This window comes from Chironomus tepperi, unplaced genomic scaffold, assembly GCF_022539635.2.
Source record: "Chironomus tepperi strain 1889 unplaced genomic scaffold, CSIRO-AGI_Ctep_v1 contig_128, whole genome shotgun sequence".
Lineage (NCBI taxonomy): Eukaryota > Metazoa > Arthropoda > Insecta > Diptera > Chironomidae > Chironomus > Chironomus tepperi.
The window spans coordinates 479,680-501,780 of record NW_027226250.1 but is presented as its reverse complement, the minus strand read 5'-3'; the positions used below and the strand labels follow the sequence as shown (position 1 = coordinate 501,780).

Sequence of the window (22,101 nt, the reverse complement as noted above, 5' to 3'; positions counted from 1 at the left end):
AAGCTTGGCCTACCCACTGGAGCCTGATCCCTCAAACATTCGCCAAGCGAAGCAGCTACCCACTGGAGCTTGATCCCTCAAACATTTGCCAAGCGAAGCTTGGCCTAATTTTTGCCAAGCGGAGCTTGGCCTATCCGCTGGAGCTTGATCCCTCAAACATTTGCCAAGATCAACTGTCGCGAATCACCTATGTGCAGCTATAGATCCTGAACATTTAAAGATTTTTAAGGTAGCCTAATGAAATATGTTCATTGTCAATGACCCTCAAGGCAAAAAGTATGCTTTCATGATACAGAAAAACCACTAAGGGACTAAAAAGCGTTCTCTTTGTCTGTTAAGGTGAGATACATGTATAAACTAGAAATTCAAACTCCCCTTTATCGATAAGCAATACTGACACCAATAAATGCGCTTCGATCCCCTTCTTCAATCAACCCCCATTGTACCATCAAAATTTTCCACCACTTTATTTTTCATCAACATTTTCGAGCTTTGGTTAAACATATTTTCTTTCTATTTTTTGGCGTATATTCTTTCTATTGAGTATTGCAAAGGAAGCATAAACAGCAATGAATATTATAAAATTGAGAGTTGATTCAATTTCACGCAACAATTGTTTTTGTTGTGTTAACGTTTTTTATCAGTTACAATGAAATTCATTCTGTTGTTGCTTCCTTTTATTTTCACTTCTTGTGTGTTGTTTATCTACTTTCAGAAAATGCTATTTTGTGAATTAATGGCCGGAATAAATATTTTTCTACAGTCGACTGGCTGCTGTTGAGTAGTTAAGTAAGTGTAACTTACATTTAATCTCTTTTGCTTATTTTTTATAATCTAAAGACTGTACATTGTTGCAATTATTGTTATTTACCTGAATAATTCTGCCAGAATGCTCCTGTTGCCATAATATTGTCAAGACCTGGAGGATAATTCCAATTTTTCTCGCGTTCAGCTGGTAAATCGCGACTTCTTGGACGCATTGGACTTCCACTACTATTTGCCTTATTATGATCGCTTAAACTCTTTTCACGCTCTTTATCGCTCCGATTACGATCTTTTTCACTATCTCGATTTTTATCCTTATTACTGCCCGACTCACTCTCCATTGATGTTGAATTGTTGTTATTATTTATCGTCGTATTGTTATTTTCTGTAATAATCATTTTAATATTTTAATAAGCAACTCAAGCCTGATGATTTTTGTTTGGAATGAATGTTTGTGGCACTTAAAGGAATTTGCTTTTTCGGAGAGATTATTAAAACGTCTTTAAAAGGGATTTTTACTTCCTTTAATGACATAAACGTGAAGAAAAGATTTGGGAAAGGCATTGAAATGAAAAAGTATAATTCACCACTTTTAAGACTAATACAGCAGGTAACCGTCAAAAAATTATTTTTTGTTATCACAATTTTTAATGATGAAATTACAGATGGTAGATTAGTTGACATATTGTCTGCCAGAGCGACAAAAATTAGGCAAAAGACTATGTACTGAATCAATACTGAGTCGAAATGGACTGAGAACTACACGGAATCAATTTAGAGTCCTAATGGACTACGAAGTAAGGTTTCCCGAAGTCTCATCAAATTCTTCAGACCGAGATCAAGTTTACACAGGAAGTCAGGGTCGGGAACCCATACTAAGAATTTTGTGCAGTTACCAAATGGCTTTCGATTGAACCCTTTGTGTCACCTAAGCTGAGAATGATTAGTGTTTTGATATCATGAATAGCATTTATGACCCTTTTTTATTGGATAGAGCTACCCGAGTATCACAAATGAAACATGCTTCATGTCAAATGGAATCCGTAGTATGTAGAATAGCAGTTTTAGTCCTCCACATACCTCAAAATTCCCAAAAAATGCATATGAAGCATGAAAGGAAAAAGCAGGTTTTAAGATCAATGACTTAATCCAAACTAGAAATTACAAATTCCTATCTGTTAACCCAAAACTGCGTCTTGACACAAAATAGATCTTCCCTACTTATTCTATGTCTTAAAACATTGTAATCAGCATATCAAAAATTAAAATTGTTTTTCAACCCTTTTTTGCTGTTTTCCCAGTTTTTGTTGCTCTCATTCGCACTCACAACAGCAGTAAAAAGAAATATATATGAAAAAGACGAGTGAATTATAAAGACTGCGGGGCAGAAGAAATCATCATCTTATGAGATGTCAGAAGCACGAGAAATTCATAAGCTTCTTTAAATGCCACGTCGACATTATTATTAAAAATTTTCAAAATTATAGTCAACAGTTTCACAATTTGCGTAAAGAATATTGACTGATTTTTGAAAATGGAAGCATTCTATGTGAAGCTGTGATTCAAAAAATGACTTGACAAGCTTGATAACTTACCAGCTAGAATTCTTAACGCTTCAGCAGGAGCTCCTGATGCTTTGAGGATGTCCTCAATTTGATTACGCTTCTTTAGCTCATTTTCCATTTGATGCTGTAATTTTCCTCTCATTCTTCGTTCACGTTTGTAACGCTTTTGATATAATACTGTAGATGAAAAATAGATGGATAGAAGATTAGTTTTGATTTACTAAAGATAATTGATGGGTTTGAGATTAGTTCATTGTGCTTCAAATTGAACTAGAAAAGAAAATTGACGATTTTGAGGTTAGGTATAAAAAATTTTTTTATTAAGAATCTATAACCTTCAGCATAATGCTATCAAAACTGATAAACAAACCTTAAGCTATTCAGATTAGAGATAGGTCGTGCTCATTGCTAGTAAGGGTCAACTACTTTTCGGCTAATGATTGAATCAAACCAAAAGTAAGGCTAGCGTCAGATTACAATTGCTATCTCCGTAGACCCTGTACAAAAATAGTTCATAGTACGAATTCAGAACCACTCTTTGATGATGACGTTTCTCGGCTATTGTCAACTTATTTGCTCAAGTCACTACAAATCAGTAGGCCCTACAGTTCATAGCGTACTTTGATGATGTTGACTATTGGTCAACTTATGAGTTACAAAGAGACGCGTTTCAATATGATTTTAAAAGAGCTGAAGAGAAAGCTTCCCCTGCCAAGTCTCGAACCCATGACCGCTTGATCGGTATCACAACAGTAATTAGGTACCGAAGTATTTAACCATTCCGCCACCGAACCACCTCGACTCACAAGTAAATTTCAAGCAAAATGCTATCAAAAACTGATAATTTTCTATTCCAAAACACTTCAAATTTAAATTTGCAATTTAAAAAAAATTAAAAAAAGAATTCAATTTGAAAAATCACTTGAAGATGAAAACATAAATCTTGAAATTCACGCATAGTTGAAGTTAATTTCAACTTCTCATGTCTTCTGTTATTTCGATTAAATTCCATACCCAAAACAGATGAAACAAGAAAAAAAGCACTTGTAAAATTAGAAGTAAGAATTGATTTATTTCAATGTTGATCGAACACGAGAGAGAGAAGCAACAGCAAAAGTAAATTGAAATGAAATCAAATAAATAATTGAATTTGAAAGGTTAATCAGCAGGGAATATCAGCATAAATGCACGTTTTTACCAATATGAACATGAAGAACATAACATGTGTAGATATTTTCATAAATACTCGAATGAAAATAATAATAAAAAAAATTATTGAGTTGAGTTGGGGGAATTCATATATCATCATGTAGCAATTATATTGAGTGAAATAGCTATGCCAATTATAATTTATGTTTTCAAAATCAAATTCACATATACACATTTAATTTACTTTCTTTAATTCAATTTCCTTTGTAATTTCTCATTTGATTACATTGTTAATTGGAAAAGGAACAAGTAGTGACTAGGAACTGTCGATGAGGATTCACATGTGCTCAAGGGGACTATTCAACTATGATGTTTAATATTTTGTGAATGAAAGGATAGAAACGTCAAATGCTAAGGTCCGGTGGGTAGTCTGCTTATCCTTAAATCTTATCAAGATGACATAGGACAGTGGTAAGCAATCTGTGTTTTGCCACAAAAAAGCTTTCGTACCATGAGCTATAATAAGTGACATTAGAAATAGACAAACGCACTTTTTTGATGCTTCTCAAACTAAGCGCTCTGTGCCACCTGAGCTCGAAATCGACTCGACTGTAACCAAAATTCAAGTCGACTTCGAGCTTCGTATGTCACACAACTGTGTCGCGACACGATTTCAAAAATATCAAATTAAAACCTAATATCCTGCCCTACACATTCCTATTATTATAACAATTTGACGATATATGTGAACATTCCCATAAAGAACATTCAAATATTCAAAAGAATGCACAAAAATATCACGTGAGTAGGAATCATAATCCATAATATAATTCTTTGTTTTAATTTTGATACATGAGCCCTTTTCATTGCAATACATTGCACAATGATGAGAATAAATTTAAGGAAACAATAATAAAAATAATTGGAGCAAGAAATATGTTCCTTATGAATGTTTTATCAGAATTTGGATGCAGTCACCTTTCATCAGTGTGATCAGTGGAATCTGAGGGTATAGAGTCATATGTAGATGAATCTGCAAGAGAGTGGGTAGGACCACTGAGACAGAGAGGTTAGACAACAGACCAGAATACTGTTGTTGAGGACTTCGGTTCGATTCCCACTAGAAGACAATCTCTTCATCAAGGATTCGCACAATGCTCATGACATTACAATATGCTTTTTAAAGTGTGTCGATTAATTCTTGTGACAGGGGAGTGGGCTTTTGGTGATCTGAGCTTTAAAGATTGATACTTTATCAAAAGTGATATGACATCTTTTAGAGGGATTGAAGTAGATAAGCTGCTGTCCAAACTACATATATGGTGCGGTAAAGAATGTTACTAACCACATGCCATGTGCGGTTTCAATCATTACTAATCACTAAGGAATGCGTGTCTTGGTACGAAAAAGTTTGTGTCATACTGGAATAGACCGTCTGTAATACTGAGACTACTTAGACTAAGCTACATCCCAGTATAATGTAATTCCTTCAACATGAATAAAAAGGATTGTACTTAAAATAAACCGCAATCGTCGTCATCATTCCCATGTCTGTTTTAATTTTTATTTTATTTCTCTTTCAACTCCACTCCCTCGTCTCTCATATTATGTACTTTTGCTGGTGACTTATGACTGTTTCCATACTCTTTTATTATACATTTTTTGTTACGAATGCCTTTCAACAGTTGTAAATGCATGCTAGTTACAAGAATTATTGCATTTAAAATGAAAATGAAATGGTAGGTAAGAGTCATGTATCATAAATAAAAATAAAAAAATGGAAATATAATGTAAGTACGTGTGTGCCAAATGCATATATCGTGCAAAATGGGCTTTTATTGTTTTTTTATACTTCTCTTTCTGTAAATCATTTACTTTTTTTACTTTTTGATGTCGAAATGTTTTCATATCGCCATTATAATGAATACATGCAGTATATAAATTTATGAAAGCAGCTTGTGTATGTGGATAAACATACAGTGAATTCCATATTGCCGCATTCTGCATAATTTAGGCCCCAAAATTAGCATTTCTATATCCATCCATCTCTCTCATGCCTTCTTTTTTATTAAGAATTTAAAATGAAATGGAAATGCAAAGTACTGCACTGTGCTGTATTTTTGTGGTTGAATGGTAAAATATTGGCAATTGCACAATACATTATTAAATATGATTATAGTGTGGATATACACATGTGAATCAAGAAAATAACAAAATTCACAAAAACAAAAGAAGAATTTCGTTCATTTTAATTTTGTTTTATTATTACACTACATCGAGTTGTTGACTCCTTTTATGGCATTTAATATTATTTTTTTTGGCAAAAACAATGGAAAAAATGACAAGTTGGAAAGTCACGTGGAGATGAAAGGAAAGAAGCGCATTTGATTATATCTTGGAATTTCGTGTTATTTGATTTTTGGGAGTAAAAGCTCAGTGCAATGAAACTAGATTTTTGGGATTTCTGGAGCAAAGCGTACCCATAATGATTATTAATCAAGATTTACTTTTGGATCATCCAATAGCAATTCTTGACCCCACAACTCTCTATCTTATAAATTGACATGCATATAGTTTTCGTGTGGAAAGCGACATATTTCCGCAAGGGACACGGTATAGAAATAGCCGAAAATCTAGCCTCGGATCGTAATAGCTCTGCGCTTAGTCCGGACTTCATCAAATCTGGCCTGGGGATAGAGATATGCAGGCTTGGTGGCAAATTTTCGGCTATTTCTCTATCGTGTGCTTTCCGAGACCGCCAGACGGAAGCTGCTATTATTTAGCGTTTTTAAAAGGAACCATTCCGATCCTTTTTCATTTGAGTCACTTATCTAGCCAGAGCTCGAAGTCGACACAGATTTTGTATGAAAAATTCGACTTGAGTTGACATGACCTCATATGAAATTCGAGCCGACTTTGAGCTCTGCCTGTATTTTAGTCCCAAAAGTTGGACATCATTTGTGAATGATCCCTAAATCAATTCATTTGACAGAGAATGAGGCCCAAAAGCACTTTTTCATGTACATCATTTACGAACCATTCCTCACATGCATTTGTATGTGAGCAATTATCATCATCAACTAAACATCAAGAAGACACACAGAGGTAAGGAAACAAGTTTATGCCCTCAAAATGCATTTTTCAACGCATATCATTATTTTCTGATTGCTTTGCTTCTTTTACTCATTCTTTAATTCTCTTCATTTTCATTTTCTGCATCCATCAAATGTACAGCATAAAATTTGAAGTCCGAAAAAAAATGTGTGTATGTAGATTCCATTTATTGATTCCATTGTTATTTAGTTCTTTTTTTTTTGCCCAAAAAATATTTCCAGAACTTGTTTTTCAGCAAGAAGCAAAAGAGTTGAAAGAGATGAGAAACAAAAAATTAGGAAGTGCTTTAAATGATGCATCAGTCAGTGGATGAAAATGCATAAAAAAACATCAAATGGAAGTTAAAAATGAAATCAAAAATAAGAAGAACTTTTTTACTTCTTTAAATGTCTGGAAGTCAATTTCAGACATTCATTTTAATGTACCAAATTTTTTATCTCATTTTACGTGTTTTTATGCGAAAATAAAAATGAGAATTGAATGAAGGAATTGGAAAATATTTGTAAAGAGCCATGATTGAAGTTGAAATTCATAAGAAATGATGAGAAATGATTGTTGGATATTGTGGGATTTCGGAATAATGGCGGATTTAAAATAATAATCCTGTATTTTAGGAGGTTCTTTTGAGTCAATGTGAATATGATTTTGCGTCTGTTTTCTTGAGTATGGAAGAGGGTTGGGGGTATTCGAAGGGGGTACCTTATAGATAGAAACTAGATTTCTTCTAGTCTTTCTTTCTGATTCCTTAAACGCAATATATGCGTATACATGTTTTATGATTGAATTACAATAGCATAAACACGAACAGATGAAGGTCATGATCATGGGTTATGACTCACCAAACTGAGGTGAGGTGGTAAAAGAGCTCCCAACTATCAAAGAACACTTGAAAGGAAGCTGTAATATTTAAAGAGCCTAATAGAGAAAGCGTTGCATTTGGAAGTTTGCTAGTGGTTGCCAGTGATAGAGGCAGCTTCAGATGTAATCCCTTAGTTTTGCCATGGATCATAAATGATCTGTGCGGCCAAGGAAGTTAGTAAGTAAAGGGGTTCAATAATTTGGCGAAGGGCTTATTTGAAAATCCCCGGATGACACAATGCTCCATTTCACAGTCATTTGGAAGCTTCATTTCAATCAGAATCCAATATTCAAATTCTTTAAATTTGGCGATGGGCATATAAATCTTTCGCAGAATTTCCCTAGAACTGACTATTCAAATAAGCTTAATTTTAGATGCTCCTAAATTACTTTAATTTCCAAATGTTCATACATCAACTGAATATTAATATGCACATATCCATTTCTAACCACTTCCATTTCCACAAAGTACCATTCTCACATTACACTGTAAATTGTCAGTTAGACATTCAACACAGCTCAACGAAAGTACAAAATAACATGAACAGTACATGAAACTCATTAGTAATTATTTATATCATAAAAAATCTCAATTAATTCTTAATTTGCGGCTACTATTCATGAACTGGAAAATAATAAATGAGAAAGAGGAATAAAGATTATTTTTATTCAATCCCTTATTCTTTCTATATCCATAATCTGCATCTTCACATTGTACTGTAATGTACACACAGTCAGTTTATTCTTCTACTTTATTTCAATTTTTATTCTATCTGAAAAATTGTTTATCCTTTTTTTGTGATTATTCCTGTTTTGTCCAGAATGTGGAGATGGAAAGGATTTGCTTCTTGTATGACTCTTATACGAGATTTTTGTAATTACGATATGTTATCTCATAAAACTTATCGGAGCAAATATTGTGGAGAGTAGAAAAAAGTTTTAAAAATTTTAAATGTATTTGAAGAGTTGTGAATGGACATTAAAATGTCTGTATGTCCATTTTGGAGTCTATTTAGATGCTACATAGATTTGAATGTCAATTGCTATGTTTGCATGCTATTTAGTAAGCTTAATTGGCTCAATAAAGAAATGTTCTGATGATTCGACACTTCATTACTTTGACATGACTGACAAACATGACTAATAAGCCCGAGCAGCACAAACATAACCGCTAGAGCACACATACGATTTTTTTTTGTTGTTAACGACAAAAATGTAAAAATGACATTGAGGATCTTTGACAGCTACACGAGTACTGTTTTTGGACATTTTTGTCCTAGATCTGATAAATTTTCACTTATTTTTCTATATCCAAAAATGAAAGGCTTTAAAATCACGCCTGAATTGCACAAATCGGTTAATCGATCCAAAATCTGACCTCAGGCCGATAAGAATAGCATCGTGCCAAATTTAAACTAGATTCGCAACTAAGTCAGAGCTACATCGACCTGTGTCCAGATTGTTTCAGATTGTGTGGCATTCGGGATGAGTAGCTAGTATATCTTAATGTCTGAACATTTAACATTCGCATAACCTTCGCTACTAACAATCCATACTTGCAAATTTTCTTACTTCCTTCATACATTCACAAAATGTAATTATCAGTAAATCTCAAATCTAAAATGAATCTTGACTTTCCCATTGGACATTACATGTTTATTTTATGGATAAAAATTCAATTTCTATGGAGAACCTTCAAGTGGAAAATTGTTTTTTTTTTTTACTTGTTGCGCTATTCTTTTTAAATACATTTTGTGGCTTTTTTTTGTGTATAGGAAATATTATTTTATGTGAAAAAGTTCATGAGTTCATTTTAAAAAAATTGAAATTTTAGGCAATTTGAAAAAAAATTGTAAGCTAGAAAAAAGTAGTAAACTGTTGAAGTCAATTGAGGTGGGAGAAAACAGAATGGAAGTAAATTGATATTGCCACTAACAACATTTTGCAGTTAACCGCAAAACTGTCAGTATTGAAATTTGTTGTTCACTTAGTCAGGGGTTTGAAAAAGTCTAAATTTTTGAATGTTAGTTCCATTTTTATATCCATTTCTAAGCTCTGTGTCAATTTTTCAGTTCAAAACAATTTTGTTGTTTGCAATCAAATTTCAGCACATTCCAATTTGAAATTAATGTTTTCAAATTCATATTTGTGTATAAAAACAAGCATAAAAAGTCATAACAGTAAATTGCCTGGCACCTATTCTACGTGTGACTAACAATGCACATATTCATTTTCATTTATAGAAAGTCAGTTGACGTTGTCAAAGCCATGGAAATTGAATTGAACGATTATGAAGAGACAGGAAAAAGGTAGCAATTATAGATTTTTCATACATTGACTTTAGTTCCATTTCAAATTTGAAGCACGTGACGGAATAACACAATAAATAAGATTTGATTTCTAAATATGAAGGTTAGACTTACCTCTTAATTTCTGTTCTTCTGTTAATTGCCTTTCCAGTGAATCCTTTACTTCACGTTCTCGTAGCACATCCATCTTGAGTTCAGCTGAAATTAATTAGATTAGGAAATTCGATTTAATATTTCAAATCAAAACGATTCGTCAGAAATATGATTGAATTTAGGTCTAGAATAAGTTTGAAATAAATTTGAAAAAATTAACTTTGAGGCGCATTTTTTTGGAAGTTGATATTGAATAATCGACTGAGTATATACAGTTTTTATTACATGGAGTGACTCATAAGCAGCACCTTAGTACTTAATATGTTAAATAGATGTGATTTTGTAACGCGACTCAAGTGTTGTTCACATGACAGCCAAGCGGATAGCATAATTAAAATAAACAGGCGTTCGCTTGGTAGGAGTTTCTAAGCAGCTTCTAAAGATTTCCGATGCCGAGACGGAGACCGTCCCGAGATCAAGACTTTCCGGGTAGTCTCGAGACCAAGTATTCCCGGATAGTTTCGGTCTCGGTCTTAATCTTCGAGACAAAGTAATTTGTAGGGACTGAGATTTCGGGACCTTAGCAGTTTCCAGCTAACCATCAAGTGGCTGCCATTGCTAAACAGACGCTGCCTGGGTATGATTTTACTATCCACTTAGTTCCTGTATGAACAAAATTACAGTGTTTGACGATCGGATCAAGCTGTGAAAATTGTTAATCCTCAAAAGTGCTTCAACGATGTCAAAATGATTGTAAAACTGTCAAGTAGTCATCAAAGCTTTTGTAAATGCTAATGACAATTCCTTGCAAAAGCAGAAGATTTTTTTGGACAGTCAGTCAAATTAATGCCATAATGTCAATACCTATACACAAAAAATGATATCTCACTAACAAACAGAGAAACAATCCTACAAAAATTCAGAATTGCAAAAAACTTGAAAACTTCCGTCGGTAAATTGACGACCTTTTCAGAAATTTCTTTCGTACCATCAGAGACTTTATAATAATCAGAATTAATAATTATAGTAATTTCTTAAATCGAATATTATCGAACATCAACGTTAATTCCTATTTTTTATGAGAAATTTCTTCTGATTTTTTTTTTCACATAAAACAATAATTCTCCAAGAATAGACTGGGAAATTGATCAAATTATGGGGTCATGCTAAACGTTTTGCTGAATATCGATTTTTTTTCTTATAATTTCTCATATTGTGAGCCATCATCATCCAATTTTTTTTATTATTATATGGTCGTCGAGATTGAGTGAGCAAACTCACAATATTTTTGTGATCGATAGAATAAAAGGTCAATTAAATGTTTGAGACAGAATGTGGAAAAAATGAAGGAAATAACCAAAAATTTTCGGAAAAAGTCATCGAAAATGCAATTTTTGAGGATTTTTGAGTGAATGCTAATTATCTTTTGCTAATAAATCAATCCATAAGTGACATTTTAATGAGTAGTCAGTCATATGATTCTTATAAACCATTTTGGATGTCTGAAAATTTCCCATAAAAATTTTAGACGTCATAAAAATTAAGAAAAATAAGAAAAACTTAGTAACATCTTTATTTATTCTGGGACGACATCCAAATTTGGAACAAAAGAGTGCCTTTTAAGTAAATTATCAAATAAGATCTCTTGCAGTGTTTATAAAGATAAGAAAATGTACAATAAAGACACAATGAAAAAGTCTCGATAAATATGGGAGATACTTAATTTATCAGCTGCTGAGTCCAACAGAGTCGAACTAAGGGAATGGTTGTTAGGAGCTCGAGCGACACAAATGAAGAAGGCTTCTCAATGGAGGTTTCAAGGGTCCGCTAAACCTCCTTTATTAATGCCATAAGGCTGTCAAAAATAGGAGGATTCCATTTGGTGTTAATAAAATAGCTTTGGTTGAGCCTTCTTCATTTGTGTTGCTCGGGGAGTAAGATCGTGAACTAAGTCAGTGACAGGAAACCTTTATTGTGCCACCGCATACCTTGGTGGTAGTCTGCGATCAAAACCGCACATGGCAGGAGTTCATGACATTTGCAAAAAATAATGGTCTTCAAGTCCAGTGTGCCGTAGCAGTCAGGTTGCCTACCACTGGACTAAGTATCAGGCATCCGTTATAGATTAATTCAAAATTATTTCAACAGTTAAAATTCAAAAAGTAAAAAAAAAACATTAAATTACAGACTAAAAATGGATATTGAAATTGAAATATCATGAAACTAGAATTTTTAAGCAGATAGCTATGAGATCACACAGCCTACCACCTTTCAATTATATCAATTTTTGCAATTTCACCAACTTCTAGGTATTTTAATACACATCAATTTCAGTTCAATAATCTAATTTTAAAACTAAATTTCTCAGCTACTCCGTATTTTTTGCAACAAAATATCCAAAATGTGATGAAAATTAAAGTCTAAAACGAGGAGAAGAAGAAAGAACAAGATAGGAAGAAATTGGGTAACTCTATAAGTTATTTCCGAGAAATCTTGCTCGCGATTATCTGTTTTTTTTTCTTGTTGGCTTTCCACTCTTTGTTGTTGTATGTTTATACCAAGATACTTTAATGTCTTAAACAGAAAGTTATGGAATGAGTGAGAGGCGCACAAGCAGCAGCCGAGGCAACAAACAACAAAAAAAAGAGTCTTTAATGTTACAGATAATTATCTTCACAAAACAATGGATTATCGTTATTCAAATTTAATTTAATGAAATGGAATTCTAACAGCATAAAAAGTCAATACGGTAACTTTTGTTACTAATGGAGTGGGAAAAGCAAAAAGACATTTTTTTTAGGTTTCTTGAGAAAAAGGCACAATTTTTTTAAAGGTCTTGTAATTTTGGTTTCGGTCAGTTTGGTCTTTGGAGGGTTTTATGACCTGAGCCGGCATTTAGCAGCAATTGGCTACTTCAAGGCGATTTCCATTTGTTTTCTAGCTCTGGTCTTTACGGCAACTAGATGCTAGTTGTGATTTTCGAACAACACATATTGAAATGTTGACACCACGGCGTATCGACAAGTCAACAGTATACCATATAGCAGCCACTTAGCAAAAACAAAGAAATATTGCCAAGTTGCTGCCACTAAGTTCTAAGTACTCCTATCGTACCGTTCCCTTGGTGGCTACATTTCAATATAAACCGATTGGAATTGTATGACATTTTAACATTAAGACCAAGATACCCTAATGGACATTCTTATCTAAATGAGCGTGCTCATGAGTATACTCAATCAATATAATTGAGCATGCTCAATGTTATGTCCATATTCATGAGTATGCTTCATGTCTGCCCGAGATATGCGTTCTACCTAAACACACAATAACAAGATAACCAACTTATTCATAACTTCCTCATAATTCAATCTTCAATTCCTTACACTGAGCTGTTACTATCTAAAATTATTTTTTAATGAGTAATTTACAATATAAAGTATCGAAAAAGTAAACTCAAATAGGATATTTAAACAAAAAACAAACTGAGACTCTACATTTTGCCTGGGCGAAATACACAAAAAAGAATCATTTTTAATGTGCTGCATAGCAAAAAAAAGGGGGGTCTATAATAATATTTAAAGATTAATTTATTTACGCTTGACTAATTCAATTAATTCTTATAAAAGCGCCCACAGCGAAAAGGTCTGAAAGGTTTTCTTTTCCATACAACCAAAAAATATAACACAACAACTTTTTTTTTTTCTATTCACTGCATTGTCATAAATATCCAACAGCAGCAACAATATCTGTAGATGTTTCATATTCTTCGAACAACAGAATTTTGTTGTTTTTCAAATGGATGGAAAGACGGAATGATGATGAAAAAGAAAAACATTTAAATACACATTAGGTAAACATTTTTCCTAGATTCTTTTAAGAGCATCATAATAATAATAATTTTAAAACTCACACACAAGAATTATTGAAAGAAATGTTCATCTTCTCACACTTTAAGACTTAAAGGTATAGTCTATATAGATGGGAAGGAAATGAAAGGTTTTATGGCTTTAAAAAAATGTTTTTAATAGCTAAATGAAATTATAATTGAAGGAAAATTTTTGTTATATATTCGCATCATGTCCTTCAATTATTCTCATACCAAGGACTTTTTTGAAGGAACTTTAAGGAAATTGTGGTTTGTTTTAAAAAGGGCAACTAACGAATAGAACTCAAAATCGATTTTAAATAAAGATGTTTCGTGAAGACTTTTATCGATTTTGTATGGCTCGTATACGAAAAGACAAAGAGACCGCTTTTAGGTAGCGTCGTGGTCTTTCTGTAATATGAAAGCATACTCTTTGACTATTAGGACAAATTCAATTGCTTGAACTCAACATTTCCATTTAAAATTCGTTAGTCCAAAATTTTGAGCTCAAGTATTGAGTTGATTCAAAATTTCATTTCGAAAAACAGTCAATTGATTGATATTGAAAAATAGTCTTAAGATTGACGGACAACTCTGGGGTACCTTGACAACATAGTGATTCACACACTAGATTCACCATTAAGGAGTGCTAGAATTAAACCCATCAAGCATAAAAGGTTGTGGATCACCACTGTATTTAACTTAAGATAAGGTTCGACTATTTCGATTGAAATAAAAATGGAGCATTTGAGATTCTCCTTACATATTTACAGGTAACCAATTAGCCATATGGTGGACATTCCAAATGAGACATTTTTGGTTCTAAATACTAAACGATCTAAGAATAATTTCGTCGATTCCTTAAAATACTTTCTATTTATTTTCAAAAAACTTGTTTTTCCAAAAATTTCCATCCTCTCAATTTCATATCATTTGCATACCCATTCCATCATCAGACATGCTCTGAATTTCTCAATTTTTTTTCGTTTCTCCTCAAAAATTGTGGTATGTAAACATAAAAAAATAAAATTCTTTCAGAAACACCTCGAGGTGAAACGAAAAATCAAGAAAATAAACATTTTGAAGGAGAAAATTTTTGAGAGTTTTTTGATACCCTTAACCATTAATATTATTGCTTTTACTTCTTTTTTGTATAATTCTTATTTTATTTACAACTGAATTGATATGAAAACATGAGTGGATGTAGCAACAGCAGTGAATATAGCAATATGCATAGTGAAGAAAATGAAGAGTTTTTTTGTGTGGAAAATATTTCCGTCGGCAAATTTTCATTCGCTTTCTTCGTCATTGATGGCCTTTTTTGAGTTAATGCTTGACATGGTTATGTCCATATTAGGATTATACTTTGTGAAATTAACAATTTTGAATATCAATTAGTTAAATCAGTGGTGGGCAACCTTTTTAGTGCCATAGTATAACTTGGTGGCAAGGCAAAACCGAAACCACATTCGATATTAAGGCAGCCATCTGCTGTATTTTTGCCGGGACGTTGCTGTACTTTTCTTCATTGCTGCTGGCTCCCGACAAACCTCAAAATGTCCTGATTGTACCAAACTTTGAAATTTTCCGATTTATTCCAAACATTTCCCGATATTTTGTGAAAATTCACCTTAAGGCTGTATACGGTTCATGGTGTTTAAAATAAAAATTTTGGACGGTACATAAATGCACCACGGCTTGAACAAGTTTTGTGATTCGGCCAGCTATTAAGTCAAATGGCTTTTGTGGCGACATAGGCTCCAAGACGAGGGATTGCTACAGTAAGTAAGTAATTAGTATACCGCGTCACATAGGTTGCCCATCACTGAATCAAATCATGTTACTTCCGATTTTGAAGATCGAAAATAGAAAATCAAGCAAAATAATGCAAAAATGAAATTTCTTTTTTTCTGATTTTATCTTTAACAATTGCAAGTTGAGAGGCGCACAAACAGTCAGTATGGAGTGAGATGGAGACAATTTTTGCCAAAGGCATTTAAAGAAGCTTAAAAATTGTTGATCAGTGCGCAGTGAGTGCCTATAAAATAATGCGAATAAGACGAAGAAGAAGAGAATTGTGTATATTTTCATTATAAATTATCGATTTCACTTAATGAACTATGGAGTAGCTCATAATAATTTTTATATCCATATTCATACACACAAAAAAACTTAAAAGGTTGTTGCTGATTTTTATTTTTCAGATTGTGAAACTTTTAACACTGCTGCTGCTTATTTTTTTCTTTCATTTCTCCACATTTTTATACTTTTTTCACTCTCATTCTCTAATCGGTAATAATCGATTTGACGTTATCGCAACTATTAGCACGCACGAGATATTTTTTTCCATACTCTAACATGTTAGATATAAAAACAAATTCATGTGCCTATACTGATGTTAAATATTGAGTATTGAGGTAAATTTTATTCGATAGATAATCGATATCATGTGCTCTGATTTAAGTGTGATTTTTTTTTTCGTCTACATGATGTACAAATATGTATTTTATTAATGTAAATTAAAGTTGTTATTTTATGTAGGGCAAAAAATGTGATTTTTGCATTAAATGGCATTTTATGTGTTAATAATTGACAGGATTTTTGATTGACTACAAAGCAGAGCTCGAAATCGAAACAAAATTCGAATCAACTTTACAAAGTAAGCGAATGAATCAGTCATAATGAACTTCAAACTTCGTGTGGCTTTCAAAAGGCTGTCAAATGGCGACTTGTAAGCAGGGCTTCTTGAAGTCTCGGTTTTGACAATTTTTTGAGATCGAGACTAGGACCAAGATTGAAATCGGGAATGGGATCGAGATTGGGACTAAGACAGAGATCAGGACCGGGACCGACAATGAGACTGGAGCCAAGACGAAGACTCCAAGAGAATTATTCGAAATCTCGATCGGAAACTCGGAAGACTTCTCAGTTCCATCTCAAATTACTCTTACTTAGAAGTCGCAAGAGATCAGGTTATTTACCAGGTGTTTAAGTCAAATTATTATCCGCATCGTTAGCGCCAGCGTATTCTTGCATTATTTGATACCTTGTCTTCACTGGCCAGATAATTGATCAATTAGCAGATTTGTAATAAATTAGGATCATCGATAATAGGATCAGTTAAAAAACGTTAAGCTTTACTGAATGAATGGGACCTGGGGATTGATCATAGATATGTTATACAAAGAGAGGATTATCAACAAAATGATCATTTAAGGGATCCGAAATATGTATAAGAATAACCTAAGATACAGCCTTTTTTGTTCATCAATCAAGCCAATTTTTCAACTTCATAGGAAGCACTTTCTTGTGTCCAGCATTAATTTAATAAATCAAATGTTTCATAAATCTTGTTCAAATGTTATAAGCCAATATCTATTTTCAGTTCAAATGGATTTCTATTAAAAGCCTAAATGCACAGCATTTACGGATAAAATTCACATTTATTTCTCTCTTTCAACATCAATAAAATTTCAATACCCTTAGATAATAATTTCTTTTGAAAGGAGAACTAAAAAAAAGTAAGAAAAAGAAAACCAAAATGAAAATGAATTAAGCGTTGAAATGTTAAATGTGGAATTTACAGCAACTTTATCAGCATTTAAGCAAAAAAAGGGAAAAAAAAGAATTTCAAGTTAAATGTAAAAACCACTTAAAGATTTGTAATTTTTTCTTTCTTATTTACTTTTTTTTCCCTGTTGCTTGCATTCAACAGTTGCATTAAAGTAAAAAGGGCATTGTTCGTAAATTACGTTAGTTACGATTTATTACAAACATTCCTAAATGAGATTAAATTTATTGAGAAAGTTTCTTACTTTTTTTTTATTCGAGCAAAATTAAAAATTATTGCCACAAAGATAATTAACGCATATGGCAATATTTAATACCTTCACATTTTCTTTGATTTTTTTTTGTGGAATCGTCTTTTTTAAAGGCATTTGAAGGGTTTTCTCGTATTTTGTCTTTAAGTCTATTTAGGCTCAATAAGTCAATTTCAGGCGACATGTATGGGAGGTCATGGATCAAATTTGATCAGTGCAGCCAGCGAAGTAAGTCCTGGTAAGTAATTTGGAATAAATTGCGGAAATTGTGCTGTATTTTGGGTTTGTTAAAATGATTATCTGTCTTTAAGAACATCATATTCTTGCTGACATCAGGGAATGTTCGAAAATTGGCTAAAACTTAGGAGGAGGTGTGGGACTTACCATTTTGTTGCATTTAACATTTGGTTCATAATTGGGGAAGGTTCCAAAGAAATGTTGCTTTGTGGACAAATAAAGGATATGAGCTGATTAATAACACATCGACACCAATCAAACAATTTAACCTCATATTTTCTTCCGAGCATGAAGCCCATAGCATGACAATTTCACATTCTTCTTGAATTGAACTGACTATTTGAGTCTAGAAACTCTTTGTCATACCAACTTCAATATTTTGATTCCAAAAATGCGTTTCAAGTCCCTTTAAAATTTAACCCCAACAACTCATTTCATTTTTTCAATCGCAACAAACGGAAAGTAAATTGGAGAAATATTGATTATTGAATTTATCGCACTCTATAGCAGCATTTCATTTGCTTTTACGAGTTGGGCGGCACTCAACAGTAAATAACATTCTTCTTTCTGTCGTATTTTTTTTTCTGCTGTTTTATATTTTTTTGTTTTTGGACATGTGCTAAAGAACTTTCAACACGAAATGCAATAAAAATGAATATTGAATGCATACGTAGATGCATGTACAAAGAGCATTCCACAGTTATCAATTTGTATGCATTTAACATTTTATTACTTTTACAATGTGCTCACAAAATTTTATTTAAATTTCATTTTTGCAAGGGATATGAGCATTGGATTCTGTTATTAAGGAAGTTCAAGGACATAATTGAATTGGGATGTTCAGGTACTCATCGCTAGGTGTGCATTGAAATGTGCATTTTATTGCGCATTGTACGGCAATTAAAGAAAATGCAGTCAATTATACTTAACAGAATTTCATCCCATACTCTAAAATGCATGCACATTGGTTTATGAAAAATATATATCAATTCAGCAGGTGCCATTAATAGACTTTCACGTCACATTATTATTCTACCCCAATTCTTTCTAGATTTCCCCCCGCTCATTCCAAATAATGTTCCCCATCCTTCCCCCTTTATGTCTAATTGCTAATGCATTACTATACCGATATGCTTTATGTATTGTGTGTACATTATAAATGTCAAAAACACATGTTATATTTAATAATAATCAATTAACACTAAATGCTCACCGCATTACCTTTCAACAATATACACAATTTATTTCGCGCGTTATCAATTTATAAATGCTTTTTTTTTGAAAAGAATATACATCCATACATATATTTTATTGGCATTTGATAAACTTTTTTTTTATTTTCATTCCATTCTTGCTGCTTTTTTCCTTTTTATTAGTCTTTGTTGAATGGAAACAAATAACATAAAAAAGCATTACGATTGCTCTTTTGTTATCATTTAAATGGAAAAAATATACTTTTTTTCATACTGTTGAAAATGGGAAGTTGGGAAATTATTTGGGAATTGATGGCTAAGAAGCATTTAAGTCTTAGATCAATCATTTCCAATCGGAATAAGTTGTGTAATAAGAAAGTGTTCTAGAGGCAAAAGCATAGCTAGAACTACTAAGGGTCTGATGAATATGGGTAACCATGACGGAACCAAGACGGAACCATGACGGAACCATGACGGAATCAAGACGGAACCATGACGGAACCATGACGAAACCATGACGGAACCATGACGGAACCATGACGGAACCATGACGGAACCATGACGGAACCATGACGGAACCATGACGGAACCATGACGGAACCATGACGGAACCATGACGGAACCATGACGGAACCATGACGGAACCATGACGGAACCATGACGGAACCATGACGGAACCAAGAACAAACAAGACGGAACCAAGACGGAATCAAGACGGAACCATGACGGAACCAAGATGAAACCAAGACGGAACCATAACAGCTGTTACTGCTCCTTTTTTAAAAGATTTTTGATTGAGTAATCGATTGCACATCAATAATAAGATTCTATGGGCAATAAATCTAGTCAATCAAATAAAATACAATACCCATTCCATCATAAAAATGAGCTAATAAAAATCGTAAATGGCATTATGTTTACTTTCTATGTGTATTTTACTTTATATTGTTGCGTCATTTGTATATCATGTTGTTATGGCTTTATATCGGGCTTCAAAGTTAATTTTTTTGTTCAAATGAATGTTCAATAAACACACATTTACCTTTCTCAAAGTTAATCTGTCGCTCTTGTTGGCGGGCATTATCGGCAGCGACTTTCAGTAAGCCTTGAATGTTTCGCAGAAGTGTTTCTGTCGATGATAAGTTTGGATCTTGTCCATTTGGAACGCTGGCAGCAGCTGCCAAGGCTGAATAATTTAATGCATGCTGACGTGAATCCAATTCGGCACTCGATGCTGGTGGTGGTGTTGTTGTTACTGGATGTTCCGTATCACTGAGTTCTGTATGAATATTAAGAGTTATGAGTTAAGGATATTAAGCATATATGGATAGCAAGCGCCACAAATTAATCTTCTCGATATAAAGACTTTATCCTAAGCACAAGACCTTTTTCTTCTTTATTCCTTTTTCCCCATAAGCATTAATCCACGATATGTTTACGAACAAAAAAAATTTCATAAATGTATAAATAAAAATCTTTTTGAAACTCGTTGATTTCATGCTACTGGGTCATGTCACATGCAATAAAAATAAATCAATTTTTTAAATGGTTTAAGCATATATGAAAGAAGATATTGAGTTAGTGAAAGAAGAGAATTGCCAAAAACTGCGCCAATTCGAAGTATATGTAAATCCGCAAAGGGGAGCAAGAAGACACAAAAAAAAAGAATTCAGGTATCTGTGTGCATTCAAGCGATTAAAGATGCGTGTTAATTTGGTTTTTGCGGTTAAATGATTCTCAAGTGAAACAGGCATAAAGAGATACCGGCACATTTTAACAGCGAAAAGAAGACATAAGAAGAGGAAAGATATGCACGGCGCAGACAGTGCAGAGAGAGATGGGAATAATAAGAAGATTCAATGGGACCCTGAAATTAGCAACTAAACATATGAAAAAATATCGAAGCGAAAGAAATGTCAAAATCGATTTGAATTTAACCCTAAATTGATTATAATAAGTCACGAGCCGTGTCTGAATATAAAGGAGTAATGAACGCTTTTTGTGCGATTATGTTTAGTGGCGCAAGCTTCATAATATATTATGGACATTAAAGAATAGCCTGAGTGGACAAAAATACGTTAGAACTAGACATTGACTAGTCATAACGTATTTAAGTCCACTCAGGCAATATTAGGGACAAAATGCAGGAACAAACTAAATAATACAAAGTATACTAACCGTCATCATCCTTCTCATTATGTTCATCAATTTCAGACACATTTCCATCGCTCATATTATCATCATCCTCACGTATCGATGGATTTGGCGAATGGACATCACTTCGTTCACTTGGTGGTGCACTGCCATGTTCATTACCACTTTTTGATAGATTAAGAACTGGACTATGACCACCATTTGATGATGCACGAGGTGATGATTGACCTCCTCGCATTTTTACATCCATATCATTGCCACGCTCCTCACCCCTTTCATCACGTAATCTGCAATTGACAATTAAATTACAATTTTTCATTCCTGATTTGATTTCCTTCCTACTTTATTTGATGTTAATGTTACATGAAAATCTTTAATTTATTTTTGAGTGTTTTTTGATCATTAGCTGATGCGAAAGATATATTTTTATATTATTTGCCTTTCGTGCCATTCCAAACATTTTACATTTTTATCCCTTAGCATTAATAAAAAAAAATAATATTTTTCTGCATAAGTTAAGTAGAGAGAGTGTAGCACACAAACAAAAAATATGACAGATGTTGAAGCATTACACTATAATTTTTCATATTTTGCATAAACATCAAATCCAATCAATCTTGAACTGCTCGTAAACGACAGATAAACTCACTTGATTGTATTTTAAAAAACTAAGCTTTTAAAAAAGTAATTAACTTGGCATAATTTTTACAGTAATAAGCTATTTTGAGCTTTCCGTAAGTTAAAAAGGAGGCTTCGGGAAGGTAAGCTAAACGATTGCTTGGCATATTTAGGCAAGTTTTGGCATAATGTTTGAGAACTAATTCACGCCTATTTTGAACTATGAATTTTTTGAGAGAACTGAGCTAAGGTTTTGAAACTAAGCTAGAATGTTCCAAGCTTCGCTTGGCATAAGTTTGAAACAAGCTTAGAAATTGAAGAACTGATTGTTTGATTTTATAAAAAGTTTGAAGTACTAGA

General features: G+C 33.1%; 1 protein-coding gene across 3 annotated transcripts in view; it reads right to left on the bottom strand.

Annotated features, from left to right (window-relative positions):
- Nucleotides 1-22,101, bottom strand: part of dac (dachshund family transcription factor) — an 82,696-nt gene that overhangs the window by 3,414 nt on the left and 57,181 nt on the right. For all 3 annotated transcript variants that reach the window (XM_070636467.1, XM_070636468.1, XM_070636469.1), the window contains 5 exons: nucleotides 21,148-21,410; nucleotides 20,012-20,248; nucleotides 9,875-9,958; nucleotides 2,361-2,507; nucleotides 872-1,150 (listed from right to left, as the gene is read on the bottom strand). In XM_070636467.1, the coding sequence (XP_070492568.1) occupies nucleotides 872-1,150; nucleotides 2,361-2,507; nucleotides 9,875-9,958; nucleotides 20,012-20,248; nucleotides 21,148-21,410 (1,010 nt within the window). The remainder of the gene's footprint in view (nucleotides 1-871; nucleotides 1,151-2,360; nucleotides 2,508-9,874; nucleotides 9,959-20,011; nucleotides 20,249-21,147; nucleotides 21,411-22,101) is intronic.